This window comes from Rhamphochromis longiceps, linkage group LG3 (assembly GCF_057381845.1).
Source record: "Rhamphochromis longiceps isolate RC_006_pf linkage group LG3, R_longiceps_female_GT1.1, whole genome shotgun sequence".
NCBI classification, from domain to species: Eukaryota; Metazoa; Chordata; class Actinopteri; order Cichliformes; family Cichlidae; genus Rhamphochromis; species Rhamphochromis longiceps.
This window is the reverse complement of record NC_140559.1, coordinates 56,686,900-56,701,981: the sequence shown is the minus strand read 5'-3', so window position 1 is coordinate 56,701,981 and position 15,082 is coordinate 56,686,900. Positions and strand designations below refer to the sequence as shown.

The 15,082-nt window shown below is 40.7% G+C and overlaps 2 protein-coding genes across 4 annotated transcripts in view; both read right to left on the bottom strand.

Moving 5' to 3' along the window:
• Window positions 1-8,273, bottom strand: part of dock11 (dedicator of cytokinesis 11) — an 80,733-nt gene extending 72,460 nt beyond the window's left edge. For all 3 annotated transcript variants that reach the window (XM_085400443.1, XM_085400442.1, XM_085400444.1), the window contains exons 1-2: window positions 7,953-8,273; window positions 221-337 (exon numbers count right to left, since the gene is read on the bottom strand). In XM_085400443.1, the coding sequence (XP_085256569.1) occupies window positions 221-337; window positions 7,953-8,057 (222 nt within the window). In that variant the 5' untranslated portion in view covers window positions 8,058-8,273. The remainder of the gene's footprint in view (window positions 1-220; window positions 338-7,952) is intronic.
• A 1,617-nt stretch (window positions 8,274-9,890) lies between these two features.
• haus4 (HAUS augmin-like complex, subunit 4) lies at window positions 9,891-14,344 on the bottom strand. Its single transcript, XM_085402543.1, has 9 exons — window positions 14,138-14,344; window positions 13,762-13,901; window positions 12,555-12,686; window positions 12,119-12,259; window positions 11,811-11,907; window positions 11,567-11,712; window positions 10,578-10,708; window positions 10,298-10,366; window positions 9,891-10,212 (listed from the first exon to the last, which is right to left on the bottom strand). Exons 1-9 carry the CDS (start codon window positions 14,202-14,204, stop codon window positions 10,029-10,031), a joined length of 1,107 nt encoding a protein of 368 aa, XP_085258669.1. The 5' UTR covers window positions 14,205-14,344; the 3' UTR covers window positions 9,891-10,028.
• Between the last annotated feature and the right edge of the window lie 738 nt (window positions 14,345-15,082).

The following is a 15,082-nucleotide window of genomic DNA, read 5'->3' as shown; positions in this document are numbered from 1 at the left end:
TGGGCCACCTGTGATAATAAGAAATAAACTGATAAGGATACTAAACTAAGAGCATAATAACAACTAAGCACCTGACAATATTGTAGATCTAAAGCTTATATTCCATGTAGCACAATAAACAGAACTGTTGCAGATTACAGAAGAAATCTATACAAAATAACAGTTTACACCTGTTATAAAAAATAGCTGACACATGGTTATTCTGATGGCGTGGACTCACCGAGACATCATCCACAGGGCAGAGCAGCAGGTCTCTGTGGGGGTCACTGTGGATCTGAGCCTTTCTCTGAAACACCACAGCCTCATAGTCGAGCGGTTCAATGATCTTTGGCTGCTCCTGAAGGGGGAGGAAGGAAAGGACACCAACACATGTCATTTCAAATAAACTTTTTTTCTTTTTCTTTTCATTTTGATCTCATGCACCAATTATGTTTGTCTTTTCTGTGGTTCTGGTGGGCCCTGCACACCCCTGCTGTTTGAAAGCAGCTAATGAGTGTTCACCTCTGGAACTCCTCACCACCCATGCTTCAGCAGAGCCACAAGAGATTAAAGACACAACCACAAAGTTCAGAGGGCTGTCACAGTGCAGGAAAACAGCTGCTGGGAGAAATGTGGGCTGATGGGAGGGAAATAAAGCAAAAGATGACCAAAAAGGAAGAAACTGAAGATAAAGTCTCAGGTAAGGACTGAAAGGGTAGCAAAGGCAACAACTTCATCGATTCATGAAGTCTGATAAAGCTTGACAGAGACATAATGAAACTAAAAAAAAGCAAGTTCAACCAAATACCACAACAAACTATCACGACTTCCTGTTTTAAGTTTCATAGAGAAGTAGATGACAACAAATGGGCCTTTCCACGGTGTCTTAAAGAGGCATGCAGCCTCTGTTCACTGTAGCTTTCCACAACTGGGTCAGAATGTGATCTCACATATAAATCTAGCCCACTTGGAAGGATTGAAAATTAATTCCAACAAAGTTCCATTTTAAGCTCAAGTTAAGCAGAGAGAAAAGTGATGAAAAGCTTAGCCCGACAAGGCTCTGGCTCAGCGACACCACGCTGCTTGGAGGCAATCAGACTGTATGGATTTGATCAGCGTCTGTGCCCCATTAGTGAGCCGCTGCTACATAGTCTGATACACGCTTAGTGGGCAGACGCAGTGAGGAATCTAAGGAGCCGAGGTTGTAAAGAGCTGACTGAGCTTTGCAGCTGGAAGAGACTGACTGAGCGATTTTCCACCTTGTACTCTGTCATATTTCCATTCATGTAGCTGAGATTAGAGCTTTGTGCTTCTATTGCAACAGAAAGGCAGTAGTTTGGCTCCTGCTTGCCCCCCTCTCTCTTCACTTTAGGTTAAGCCTATCATTAGGATTGTTTACCTGTGCAATTATTCCGGCTGGATCCAAGCTCTCACATAGGCCTTTTGGAAATATCCAGCTTTATGATCAAATATAGCATTCACCCCTTTGATTGCATGAAAAGAGCCTTAAAACATATTTTGCTCACTTTGAAAAAATATATATGTCTTCAGCAACATCTCATATATTGCTATACACTCCCTATTTAGGCTGTATTTTTACAGTGTGTGAAAAAGTAAAGTTGAAGCTCAAAACCAAAATGCCAGCTGTTTTTTTGTATCGTTTCCTCAAATTTCTTCCTGACATATTGGATATTTTGGGGCATATTACAATTTTCGAAAGTGCGCTGGATTTAGACAAGTGCAGGCTTCTTCAGTTTAGTTAAGTAAAAAGTGTGGGACCACTTTGCACTTTGTTTATTTTTTGTTTTTTTAAAGAAAAGTGAAAAGGCAAAAAATAAGAGCTCTGCTTGTTTGCTTGTTCAAAGAGCTGAGCTCAGAAAATCCATCCAAATGTGTTCACAGATTTGCAGACTAGCTCTAACTAGAACAGAGGGGAAAGTGGGAGACCCCGAGGTAAGACTTGTAATAGATGACTCCAGGCTCAAATGATAACTTTATTAACTTTATTTTTAAAGAAACTAAAGATGATGCTCCAGACAAACAACTAGCTACATCCACTTTGGACAGGCTCCTGTTATACATGAGCGCTACTGAGACTCTATCACTGCAGCCAGCGTCACAAATCATCTGATCCAGCTCTCCTAACACTTCCACGCTCTTACTTTAGAATCAGATCTTAAACTTTGAACGTTTGTTTCAAACTGCTGCTGAAAACACATTTTTACAGGTTTGCTTTACCTTAATCTTTTCCCCTTGTTTTGGGCCACAGTTTACACCTATTTATGAATGAATCTGTTACCCTACAGCTGATTGTGTGTCTGTATGCTGGAACATGTATTCTAATCTTTAACATTTGGCTTTTATTGATACCATGAAGCACTTTGTAATTCTGTGTTTTCAAATTTGCTGTACAAATAAAGTTGTACAGAAATAATTTCAGATGTGCTAACACAGTCAGTTTGAGTTTTAACATGGTAATTATTGCCATTTTGATCAATTTTATTTCATTTTAAACCAAAACAAATGCTTTTCGTTTTCTCCAAAACCCTAAATCTTCAAATCAGGGTGCATGTTTCAGGAGTGCATGTCGGCTTCTTGAATATGGTGGCATCTGTGCATGAGCCATAAATGAAGAGAAAGTTCTCCCTTTTGTAAGTAACCAGTAATTTAGCCTGTGAAAGAAGTGTGGTACATGTACATGTTCCTCCACAATTTTCCACCAGAGCCTGACTTTCTTGGCAGTCCACACAAACCCTGTGTCTCGCATTTTTTAAACCACTAATTTAAATAAAAACTTCCTGACCCTAATGGTACTTGTGCTATGTGGATTTAAGTATTTTCCTATTTATGCTGCTATGTAGCATCTGTGCTATCATTTTACATGTAGACCCGGCGGCAGCAAAACAACACCTACAAGTCTGGTAAAACCATTACATATGGCTGTGCACCGCCCCTGCACCCAACACAGCAGCTCTGCTTCCTGTCATGTGCAACAAGCCTGAACCGCAGCGCTACAAGTCAGAGGTGACAGGCTCGGCAGCACGCACTGCCTCCACTGCAACGGTGATCACGTTACAGACAGAAGGAGGAAGTAAGAGGAAGCAAGTTGTGAAGGAGCAAGTTCTGCTTTTACTGAAGAAGCTTTGCAGCCACAGGCGGTGTCACTGATTGAGAAACAGAGAGGCACAAAGAGAGCTGAAAACAATCAAAGGGATGTAGCGCAACACTTGGGTGTAGCTTGAAAGCAGTCGAGGCTCTTTAAACTGTTGCCACCTCCAATTAGGACACACACTCACTTCTCTCAGCTATCAGTGAGCTACATTCACTGAGTACAAAGCACAACTCCCAGCCCGCCTCCATAGGACTACAATGATGACGATGATGTTGGGCAGCATGCATTTCCAGATGTCTGTGTCCCATTATGGTTCTGCAGATGTAAGGCACTCGCGACTCCAGCGTGACCGAGTGGATTTCATTACTTTTAAGAGGGGAGCTTACACAGTATATACACACACTGACATTAGAGTCACATACAGCATAAAGCAGCTCCACTGTCCCACAGCTGACCCCACTAAGTACTCCAATCTGTGTGTAAGTGAGACGCACAGGCATACGTCTGCTTAATCTTTCTCTTACTTCCTGTCTCTTTAAAAAAACAAACAAACAACGACTTGATCTTTAATCTTTACTTAATCTAGAAAAAAGCATATCTGTTCTTAGTTACACCTGTCTCTGTTCTCTGTTTTCTCCGTAATGTCATGGGTTACAGGATATCTATAGAATTTATTAATAAATGAATCTATTTATTTATAGATTTCTGTATCGATTGTCTACAGAATATCTGACAACAATCCATGGAAACAAGATGCACTCAGGCATCTTGTTTTATTTAGATACCCTGATTATGACAAAGCTATATTTAAAATACCAATATGACTCATATCACATGCCAGTACCAATTCTTTTGTTTTTTGTACAGTATTTCCCACACATAAAAACTTGCTAACGATTAAACTTGGAATTAGGAACAACTTTTAGGGATCTTTTCCTCCTTTTTTAGCCATCCACAATCGATTTATTTTGAAAGTTTAGTCACTGCCAATCAGCTAGGCCCGACTCTTCCCACTTTGTGTTTTCACTTATGACTGGTTCTCCAGTCTGACGGCTTTTGCGGCAGTGCTCGGTATCATTTAGCCACTTTCCCACAGAGTCTATCACCCTGCAGTCAAATGGAGGCTAATTGCCAGCTGGCAATAGAATTCCTTCTTTTGCTCCAGAGATCTGCTGGGAGCTGGCGTGCTGCTCTAACCTGCAGTCCTTGGAGAGCTAGCGGATATGCAGCAATGCTCCTATTGGGACTACCATCAGATGCACTCCAAGACCCTTAGAATGGGATCCATCTGAAGGATGATGCTCGGCTATTAATTTTCAATTTGACCAATCAAATATCTCTTTTTACGAGGGGGAAAAAAAATTCCATTTATAAAATAGATTTTAAAAAAATCTCTTCACTCTTCAACAGATTAAATGACCACTGACTTTGGAAAATGCTACCTTATTTGTAGAAACAATGACATGAGTCATCAACCCCCATATCTGCCAAACCGACATTCAGCCAATATATCGATGGCTTCCTGTGCCACTAGTCCAAAATCCAAAGATATTTCATTTTCACATTTAAAAAGCTGGATTCCAACATTGTTATAGCTACTTCCCACTTCCTTTATTTCCCCAGTGGGGCACTACAGCAGATGGATCCTTATATTGGACTTATTTTTTCATCCATTGCAACCAACACCTGGGACACACTACCTTCTGACCCCCTGAGGCTGGGTTTATGACTCCTCCTGGTCTCAAACCAGGGGACTTTTGCATGAAAGGCAAATGTGTGAACCACAGACACACCACAGATCCCAGCAACTCCCAGTGGCTGTTTTCTGAAATTATAAATCACTGTGTACTTGTTATCAGATTACCTGAGAACACACAGCAGGACTCACGTTTATCAAGTCAGATTAAATAACGCCAGAGACACCAGCACAACACAGAGCGGTAATCACACGGTTTCAATTTTAGGATTGGTACGTTATCATTGTCCAATTGGTTCAAAGCAATTTAATATAATAGAAAACAAAACACACACACAGATGTGGATTTGATAGCAGGACTTTCTAGGAACAGCAGGAAGCCCAATAACCACTAACACATCTCTAATGGGAATTTCCATGGAACACAGTTGGCTCAAGGCCAGACAAAAACCCACATGTTCTCCATTGTGTAGTTTCCTTTTAGTTTTTCTATGTTTTATGTCATATATAACACTGTGCAAAAATCTTTGCCTTCCAAGGATCCAGATTCTGTTGCATCTTTTAAACTGGTCTCGACCGATAGTTCTCTGAGCTTTCTGAAGATCCTTAAAGTCTTGATTTGGACCCTGGGTGCTTTTTGTTTGTTTGCTTCGTTAACCCAGATAACGCTGGCATATGAATCATTCAAGCATAAAACAGGTACCTAATCAGGGGATGTCTGCACAGACAGCTTAGCAAAGAGCCAATTTTAATGTTGGTAATTACAGCCTGTCGCAAAAACATAGAATTTGTTCCCATTTCTTTTGGTGAATCTATGAAAAATATCAAAGATAACACAAACATAAAACTGTAGTTTTTGTATGTCCATTCCAACAAAAGCCTATTAGCCAAAAACGTGGTATATTTCAACATAGTTTGCAGTATGTCCTTAAAAAAATGAAGGAAAGTGGACAAATGGAGGATAAGCGAAAAAGTATCAGGACTAAAAAGTTTTTTACACCAGACGACCAGTATCTGAAAGTCATGTCCTTAAGAAACAGGAAGTCCTATGTCCTGTTTAGGACCTGAGAGACACATCTGGGCCTTCAGTTGATTCATCCAGTGTTCGCTGAAACATCATCAGCAATGATCTCAATAGAAGAGGGACTGTCATGAAGCCACTCTTAGAGAAGGGAAATGGGGAGAAAAGGCTGGAGTACGTCAAATTACACAAGGCTCAAAATCAAACAAGCTGTGAAAACAGATCTTCTAAAGAGATGAGAAAAAGTCAGACGGCTTCAAGAGAAAAGTCCAATAGTGAGTTTTTACAGCCATGTGTAAAACTCAGCAGAGGCTCTTATGAGGGTTTGGGACTGCATTTCACTCACTGGTGTTTGGGATCTCGTCGAAATTGATGAATTTATGAAGGCAGAAAAGAACTATTAGATTTTAATCCACCATGCAATACCATCTCACAAAATAACTCTAGAAGTCATGGATGTACCAATACCCAGACCTCAACATGACTGATGCAGTGTTTCGACACTTCGACAGCGACCGATAACCACAGCAGAGCTCCGAATGTTCTTCAAGACGGTTGGAGAATTATTCCTACTTAAAGAATTTACTACTACTTTAGGAACAAACTGTTTTTGCCTTATGCACTCTAGAGAAGAGATCAAAACAACTTGCTTCAGATAGTGAGGGGCTTCCCCAAGGCCCAGCAGAAATACTGATTACTTGAAATGAATTACAGAAATCTAATCTAGCAAGAATAAAAATATGGAGCCTGTAATGAGTATCATAGCCCAACTTTAAGTTTTATTCAACATTCTCCTTAGAAACTGATAAGATAGTTATTTTTTTCCTGTTGGGGCCCAGGAGTAGAGTCCTCTTCCTATAAGACCAACTCTCCTGAGACTAAGCTAAGAATGAATCCGCAGACACAGTCACAGAGGATGCATTGGTCACAGCATGCCCAAGGGAATCCCCATGTGAAATTAGCACAGGCCATGCACCCTCCACAAAACAGCATTTGTTCTCAGCTGCAGCCCAACCTTAAAACAGGAAACAGTAGACATACACACAGCCACACAACACTCTCACCTCTGTAAAAAGAAAAACAATCAGTGCCTTATCACAGGGTTTTTAAACTTGGAAACGCCTTACATCACACAACTCAAGATGAGCATCATGAGACTGATCTCAAGGGGAACAAGAGTTTATCTCTTATCCAAACTAACCTAGAACTAAAAGGAAAAAGATGCAAGAAGCCGCAGTCACACAAACACAAAGCGGATGAGTTGGCAGATGCATTTTGTTAAAAGAAAAAGAAAACAAGTCATTATTAGGCAAGTGTTAATGCTGCGCTGACATCACTGTGGTTTAACTTCAAGACAAATGTCACGCCTTCGATTTACTGTTATGAAAATCCTTCCCCTGACACACAAATGCTGCATCAGCAGGATACTAAACGCTGTTCATTTCAAGCCACTGCGCCTAATCCCAATGACAGCCACCAGCATCGACATTCATTCAAAGAACACCTTCTGCTTTGCACAACCATCGAGACAAATGTGATAAAAAGCAATTACGGAGACAGGCTTCTCTATGCACAATGTGAGCAATTTCCAGCAGAAACAGAGAGGCGAGCACTCACAGCCAGACACACACACACTGCTCCAAGGCAAGGACAGGGAAGCCATGCTGCTGCAGCTGTCCAACTGGCACTGCTCTTCATCCGCCAGCACACAAAAGGAGCCGCACAGAGCTGAGAAAGCGTGTGTGCTAGAGGACGCTGTCATTTTATTTATTTATTTCAAATAAAGGCCGTTTAGAAAAACCAAGCCACCACGTGGAGTGGATTTAAAGCACATACCTGCTCCCACAGTGACCCTGGTTTATAAGCCTTTGCACAGGTTGCAGCAGTGGCAGTTATGCAGACATACCAGGGCTTTACAGAAAGATGTAATAATGAGGACACGGACGGAGCGCGAAAACTCACAAAACAGACATAAAAGTCCAGGAAGAAGAGCAGCCACCTAGAAAGGAGGACTAGTCCGTATAGGCTTATCCTCCCCGAGGAGGGCAGAGTGGAGGGGGGTGGAGGGGGTCGGCTATGAGTTACATTATCCCTGGTGGCTAAAATGACCGGTTCACAGCCAGCCTTTAAAAAGCTCCGCTCACCACAAGGTCCACGGTGGTCCTCACAGCCTCCGACACGCTCTGTCTGACTTCCGCGGCCGTCCCGGGTTTGCTCAGCCTCTTTGTGAATTTTCGCACCTCAGACATTTCGCTCCCCTTTTAGATAAATAAAAATCCTCTTCCTCTTCTTCTTCTTCGGATATGAGCATGCCGCGGTACCGGACGGAGCGGCGGGCAGCGCTGTTTCCTGACAGCCAGATGTGAGACGGTGCTGGAGGTGAACCAGCCAGCGGTTCACGTCGCGAGGCGGGGCCGTTGCTGCTGGTGGTGCTGCCACCGCTGCTGCTGATGATGTTGGAAGGAGACCAAAGAGGGGCTGACAGCGTGAGATGCTTCACTCGGACCCACTTCCGTTTCTCCCGCCCCGGCGGAGAGCAGATTCAAAGATCGTCAGTGTGAGATGATAACACGGTCCACATACAAGGACTGCAAACACAGGTCGCATTTGGAGAGTTTATTACATTTTTTTTAGCGTCACAGGTGGGCTTTTTAGGTATTACTTATTCTTGAAAAAAAAAAGCCTGACATTTACATTACTAGGATAAGCGACAAAAAGAAGTAGAAGTCCATAAATAAAATATCACAAAAACGAAATTTAATAAGTGATGTACAGAAAGGCACATTAACAATCAAGACTTCCAAAAACAAAAAACAAAACAAAATCAGTTTCAAAATATATGAGAAGCTTAAAGCTGTGTTTTGTTGTTTTAACTATTTTTTGTGGAAATTAGAAATCGCAGTGATTTATTGGTCATTAAAACGTATTCTGAATTTTCAAATTGATAATTATTCGTCTCATAAGTCAGCTCTACCAGCTATCTGTGCAACAATTTTCTTTTGAATCTTATAGAGGAGTTTGTTTTTGTTAATGATGTTTATCAAGACACACAAAAAGAACAAAAAAAGCGGTGCTCAGAAAAGGAAGGAAGGAGAGAAGAGATCAGGATGACTTTAGACTTTAGTGGTGTTATCAAGGGCTGTACTGAGTGCAAAGCTGAACAGATGAAATTCTGAGAGATGATTATAGAAGACTGAAACATAACCATTTCCCCTTCATCCAAATATAAACACACACACACAGAATGTGGTATAACGTGGGGGCAAGGGCCCAGAAAAATATCCTCCCCTGGCCCATCACAGAGTTGTTACGCCCATGGTTTGATGTCTGTATACGTTATGTTTCTGGTCACATCCACCCACTTAACAAGGGTACAGCGCCACAGCAAATTGTCTGTTTGTTTCTTTGTTTCTTTGAAAATTTGAACTTTGTGATGTTTAATCTTTAGTTTTTATTGTATATCCAACATACTGTCAGTGTGTCATCTATCTATCTATCTATCTATCTATCTATCTATCTATCTATCTGTTGATCAAACCTTTTGTTTCAGAGGGGCAGCCAATGGGAAGAAATTTGGTTTAAATGGAGGAGGAAGGGAGTTAAGAAGGGGTTGTGACGAGGTCAGGAATAAAACAAACAAGGACTATTTTGAACTGTGCAAAACTGCTCTATAAGAGTTAAAGAATGCCGGGAATAAATTAAGTATGTGTCCCTTTTATATATATTTATTAGAGCGCATCTTGTGACATCTGAAGTATTAGTACGCAGGAATTTGGCTCATTTGATGTCTTGGATTATAAAACATTGTTCCGAAGATGTGAAACAGGTTGTTTATCAGTTACCGAATCTCATCCTTCAGGTGCGATAGCTGGCTCCAGGTAAAGCTAATAGTACACTGCCACCCTGTGGACTATTCCACAAACTGCAGCAAACGAAGTGCCACCTGTAGTCTGCAGCGGTTCAGTTTTATGTTTCAGGAGTCCTGTTATCTGAAATAATATGGACATGCTACAAAGTTACTGCAGGCTAAAGGCCCACAGTTTGTGTCTGTGGCGTGAATAAGGCACGGCGGGACCACAGAGCAATGTTCAGAGCCAACTTTATTTGATTCACGTCACACCACAGTGTCCAACAATTAAAAGCCAGCATGTCATTCTGTGGAATTCCAGAGCGGGATGAGGGCAAGGCTGGCATGTGTCAGCATCAGATACGCCCTTCACTTAGTCGTTATACTGGGTGAATTCTTTCAGTGCCCAGTTCTTCATCTCCATCTCCTGCCGTAATCTGCAGTACTCCTCGGCCAGCGCCTCAAAGTCTTTGCCCAAGATCTCGAAGGAGGCCAGCTTTAACTCGACAGACTGCTTTTCCGCTTTACACGCCTTCAGCTCAGACTCCAGCTTCTCCCTGAAAATGAGATCCGACGAGCTGGTTAGGTTTGGACAAAGGGATCAGTCAGAATGTAGCTTCAACAGAAGAATTTTAGTCTTGCCTTATTTTTCTGTGAGCAGAAATCGAGTCAGGCGTGTATGTATCCAGCTGGATTTCCACCATCTCCGCCCTTTAAAAATGAACATGAGAAACAGGAATGTGTGTATAGTTAATGCATCTCATTTTTGACTATGAGTCACGACTGGACTATCAGCACTGGATTAAAACATTCTTAGTACGAAATGCAGTCCAACTATCTGATTTACGAGAGCGTTAGAGTAATGCAAATGGCCTTATATAGAAACCAAGTCTGATGTACTGAAGCACTGAAAACGGCTTACTTTATCTTCTGCAAGATTAATTCACATTTGCCTTCAAAGTAATCCAATTTCTTCCTTTCCAGATCTGTCTGGATCTTCAGCCTGTGGTTCAAGATGAAAGACTGGAAAAGCTGAATGCACTTTGTCAGCTCCTGTGTATGAAAAGAGCAAACAGTGACTAAGCAAACAGAACACATTTACGCATTTCATGCAGCTTAATGTGGTGAGTACATTTCCTCGAAGCATATCCTTATTCCCCCCCTTCCCCAAGTGCCTCGACCAATTCATGCTTGCAGTGCTATCACTTTAAAAAGAAGCTAGTTAGCACTGTGACTTTGTGACTTGCAAGCTTGCTTATTACTACTAGCGCCCCATGTTTTTGGCTTTCTGACCCGAGCATTTTAAAACCATGTTTTATCAAATCTGACTGCGGTTCAAGTTTGTTTATATAATAGTTTAAAATTATATGTGGTGTGGTGACTTGCTCATATCAGAACTTTGTAATACATTTTAATTTCATCAAAATAAAAAAGCAGAACCAGACAATGATGGGCTGATGCAGTTTTTCCTCAAGGATACCTTATAAATGTTGGTCTCAGGATAATAACCACTTAGTCAAGTCAGAATGAGCATTTTGATGAATGATGCAGTGTGCAGAAAATCACAGGTGCAGGAATTCATGGATCCAGCTTTTTCCACTTCTAATAAGATACCAATACTTTGGCTTCAGGTGTCTGCTAATCCACTGTCAGTGTTAATGTAATGAGCTGAATCCCTCACTCAAAGAAAGAGCCTGGGATGATTGATGAAAGCATAAAACTTACTTTTTTTTCTCTTAATTTTGTAGTAAAAATTTAATGTGAGAAATAAAATGTAACAAAATTAAATTGAAGAATAGTAATTCACTATACTGGTATTCATTAGTAAAATTATAGCGTTACAGTAAACACAGAACTGCATGAAATAGACTGGACTGCTGATCGATATCCCCACTAAAAGCATTCCCTTACAGTGAGGTAGAGCTCAGTCTGTCTCTGCAGAAGAACCGTGTTTTCTCTGCACGTCTCCTTCAGACTTTCTGCTCTTTTCTTCTCTTTGTCCAGCTGTGCTGACAGATGAGACAGCTTGGCCATCTTTAGACCCTCGCTCTCATGCTCTAGAAGAAATCACAAAACAGCAGGTTAGTCGTTGTGTCGAGTGAACAGAATGACGTGGTATGAAGCCATGTGGTGAAAGTGTTTGTAGCTGCTGTACCCCATTCAGGCTGAGAGTAAGAGAGAAGGCTCAGACACTTTTCTTTGAGATGTTTCTCCAGCTGTCTTGGTAGACCCTGTTTCAGACTTTGTACATTCTAGTAAAGAAAATACAGCGTGGGCATGAGGAAAGCATTTGTAGTTTGAATTCATTATCAAAAAAAATAAAATAAAATAAAATAAAAGGAATATTAAAAGAAGTTTCCCAAACGGTTCTGGTGGTGTGCATGTTTTTATGGGTTTACGCTAAACAGATGCAGCACATCCCAAACAGATTTTAACTTGCATGTACTGAATTTTATGATTCACCTTCTCGGAAGGCATGAGCTCCATCACGAGCTGGGGGGTCAGGCCCAGGACCGACGGCTGGTCCTGGTTTGTTGTGTTACTGGGATCCAGCTGCCTGACACACTGAGCCACCAGTAGACACCTCTCCATCGTCTCATAGAACTATAAAGGAACAAACGCAAATTATTTGTTTTATTATATGTATTTTTTTTTAAGATCATCATTAGTAAGAGTCTCCTAATCGATTAAAAACTCCATGTGATAAACTTTTGTCTATAAACTTTTATCTGACCGTTTATCTATAAAAAACATTCAATAAAGTCGTTTTAGCCGTACAGTGAGATGAAAATCTGCTCAAAATTTGACAAAGAACATACAATGAATGCTTGTTAGCCTGTCCATAGCTCACTGATAGCTCTTTATGCACTTTTAAACTGTGTAAAGAAGTGAAATGTACCATGTTCTGGTCAGGGGGTACAGTGGCATGGTGCTTCCTGACACAGTGGTTCTGGATCATCTCCTGCAGCCCTCTGTGCAGGCTCTCGGAGCGCAGCCATTGAAGTTTCTGAATCTGCAGCTTCTTTTCAGCCTGGGAAAAAAAACCCCAAAACACTCACACATGTAAGGACTCACACAGTACCTCACAAAATCGGTCAGATCCTGTCCCAGTTCTAGAAAGAAGGCTTAACAAACTTGGAGCCAGACCCTAAACACTGAGACAGGAACCTTTGAGATTTGGAGTCGAGAACAGCTGATCAGGCTTAGGTAACGATGAGTCGCTCCATCTTGAATTAAGCACCTTTATGGGTGCTGGAAAAATAAACCAAAGCATTAATGGTAACCCCGTCAATAAAGATCAGGGTCTCTATTTGAATTCAGTTTCATTTTTAAATGCAATCGTTCACCTGTTACCTGACGAGGTTATAGGAGATGAAAATAAAATGTAATACAAATATGGACCAAACATAAAAGACTTCTGTGATTTTAACATTGTAGTCCAACCTGAAACTTCCACTTTACATGTAAAAATCTGACTCTGTGGCTTCTGATGACCAATCCAATGCAAATAAAGCTTTTGAAATGAAATATTGTTACAACATATTCAGACTGCCTGAAGCCTGTATTCACAAAACCCATTGTAAGATACATTTAGTCCAGCTGTTTAGTCCATGTAGCGCTCACTACATGTCTGGCTATCCACACAGCTTTTTCAGGTTTTGCAGGAGAAAATTTGCCAGTGAGCAGGTTATTCGAACATAATCTGTTTCTCTGGTAAACGACACAGAGGTTAAGTTAGCTCTCTTAAAACTATAAATAAACAAACAGCTTCTTTTATTCCAGTATTTTTCAGTTTTTTTTTAAAAAAAAGACTGTTCTCTTGAGCAGAGAAAGGGTCGATCCATGTTGTTGCAATTCTTAGTTCTCGCCAGTAGAGGTCAGTAAGTCACAGACTATTTATTGAATCATAATGAGTGGACTAAAATCTCATTTCCATAGAGGTGTGACAAATTATGACTCCTCATTTCTGAATAGTACAAGACAAAAAAAATACAAGAAAAACTGTTCCATGACCCAGTTTGAATTATTTTTTAAAACTCTACACTGATTAACTTCTGTGTTGATAAAAACAAATAGGAACAAATAGGAACAGGAACGACAGACACCTTGTCCAGCTCTGTTTTCAGCGGAGCGGTGAGTCCGGTTTGATCCACATGCTGTGCCAGAGTGGCCAGGAGTTTACAAAACTGCGGGTTCTGGATCAGATCTTCTTCAGTCATGTGACACAGTGGAAAGGAGGCGAGGACTGAGGGGAAAGGCACAAAATGCAGAGAAGTAATTAAGGACGGCCAAACTAAACGGACAATAGTAAATTTGGCAAGAAAATAAAGCTAAAAGAGCCTACTTTCGTATTTAACAATAACATCGTTATTTATACATTAATAGATAATACTTTAAACTACGTTAATTTATTACATCTACTTTCTGTTATTGCTACAATATAGGGTTACTAGTAGATATGCAGTCCACTTGTCTTCTTACCCTGTTGATGCAAAGTGTCACCCTTCCCAAGCGACGATATGTTTGCTGTCTCGGTACTACCGGACATTTTCCAATTAATTATTGTCCTTAGTATCCAAACATACAGGAGGTTTGTGGATTTGTGAACTATTTCTTTCAAACACGAAGACGAGCTGAAATCTTAAACACGTACTTCCTGAATCAAGTTGCGCGCGTTTGCCGGAAGCCTTCTTATTGGCTAACTGGACCACGTGGTCATACAGCGGTCCCTGGGTGACGGCAACGTGCTATTCACGAGAGCGTGAGGTGTTGAAGCGGAAAATATCGAGATTTTAATCTTTTCCCACTAACAACTAAACGTCCTTTGACATTAATATTAATAAAGTGACATGGCTTAAGATAAAACTGAATGTTTGTTGTTGTTAAACAACAATTACAGTAACAACAACTAGAAGCTAAAGAACGCATTTGGCCATTATGACACTATCAGAATATTCTCTTTCTTTTGTGTCTTTTGCTCCTCGATATTCTTTTTATTTTCAATTTTCCTGTTGTACTTTTAATTGTATCACATTTTTAGTTCATTTCTTGTTCATTTGTTTTTTTTAAATTAATTTTTAATCTTCACTTTTTGCTTACTGCTCACTTGGTTTGTTTGCTTCACTATCTGCATAACCTCCGATTAAAGATGTTGGACTTTTGCTTTGTCTCCTCTGGGTTCTCTTTCCCTGTGTTCCTTATAATTGGCATCTTATCCATCTACAAACAGGTATTTCACAACCACATGACAGAGGATAAGGCATGCACTGCTGTGTCTCTGGGCTTTCCTTGAACAAGCAGTTAATAAAATTGACGAATAATCAAAATGTGCTTTGACTCTTATAGCTCGATGTTGGGGAGTAAAATCAATAAATGACTCAAATTACGTGTATATGGTCAAATTATATATGATCAACTATGTGCTGC

What these genes read in the sequence shown, in the direction of transcription:
- haus4 (XM_085402543.1), bottom strand. Translation starts at nt 14,204, where the DNA reads ATGTCCGGTAGTACCGAGACAGCAAACATATCGTCGCTTGGGAAGGGT. An exon ending in TGAAAACAGAGCTGGACAAG is followed by an intron (nt 12,687 to 13,761) that starts GTGTCTGTCGTT and finishes TTTTTTTCCCAG; the next exon opens with GCTGAAAAGAAGCTGCAGAT. An exon ending in AGCTCATGCCTTCCGAGAAG is followed by an intron (nt 11,908 to 12,118) that starts GTGAATCATAAA and finishes TTTCTTTACTAG; the next exon opens with AATGTACAAAGTCTGAAACA.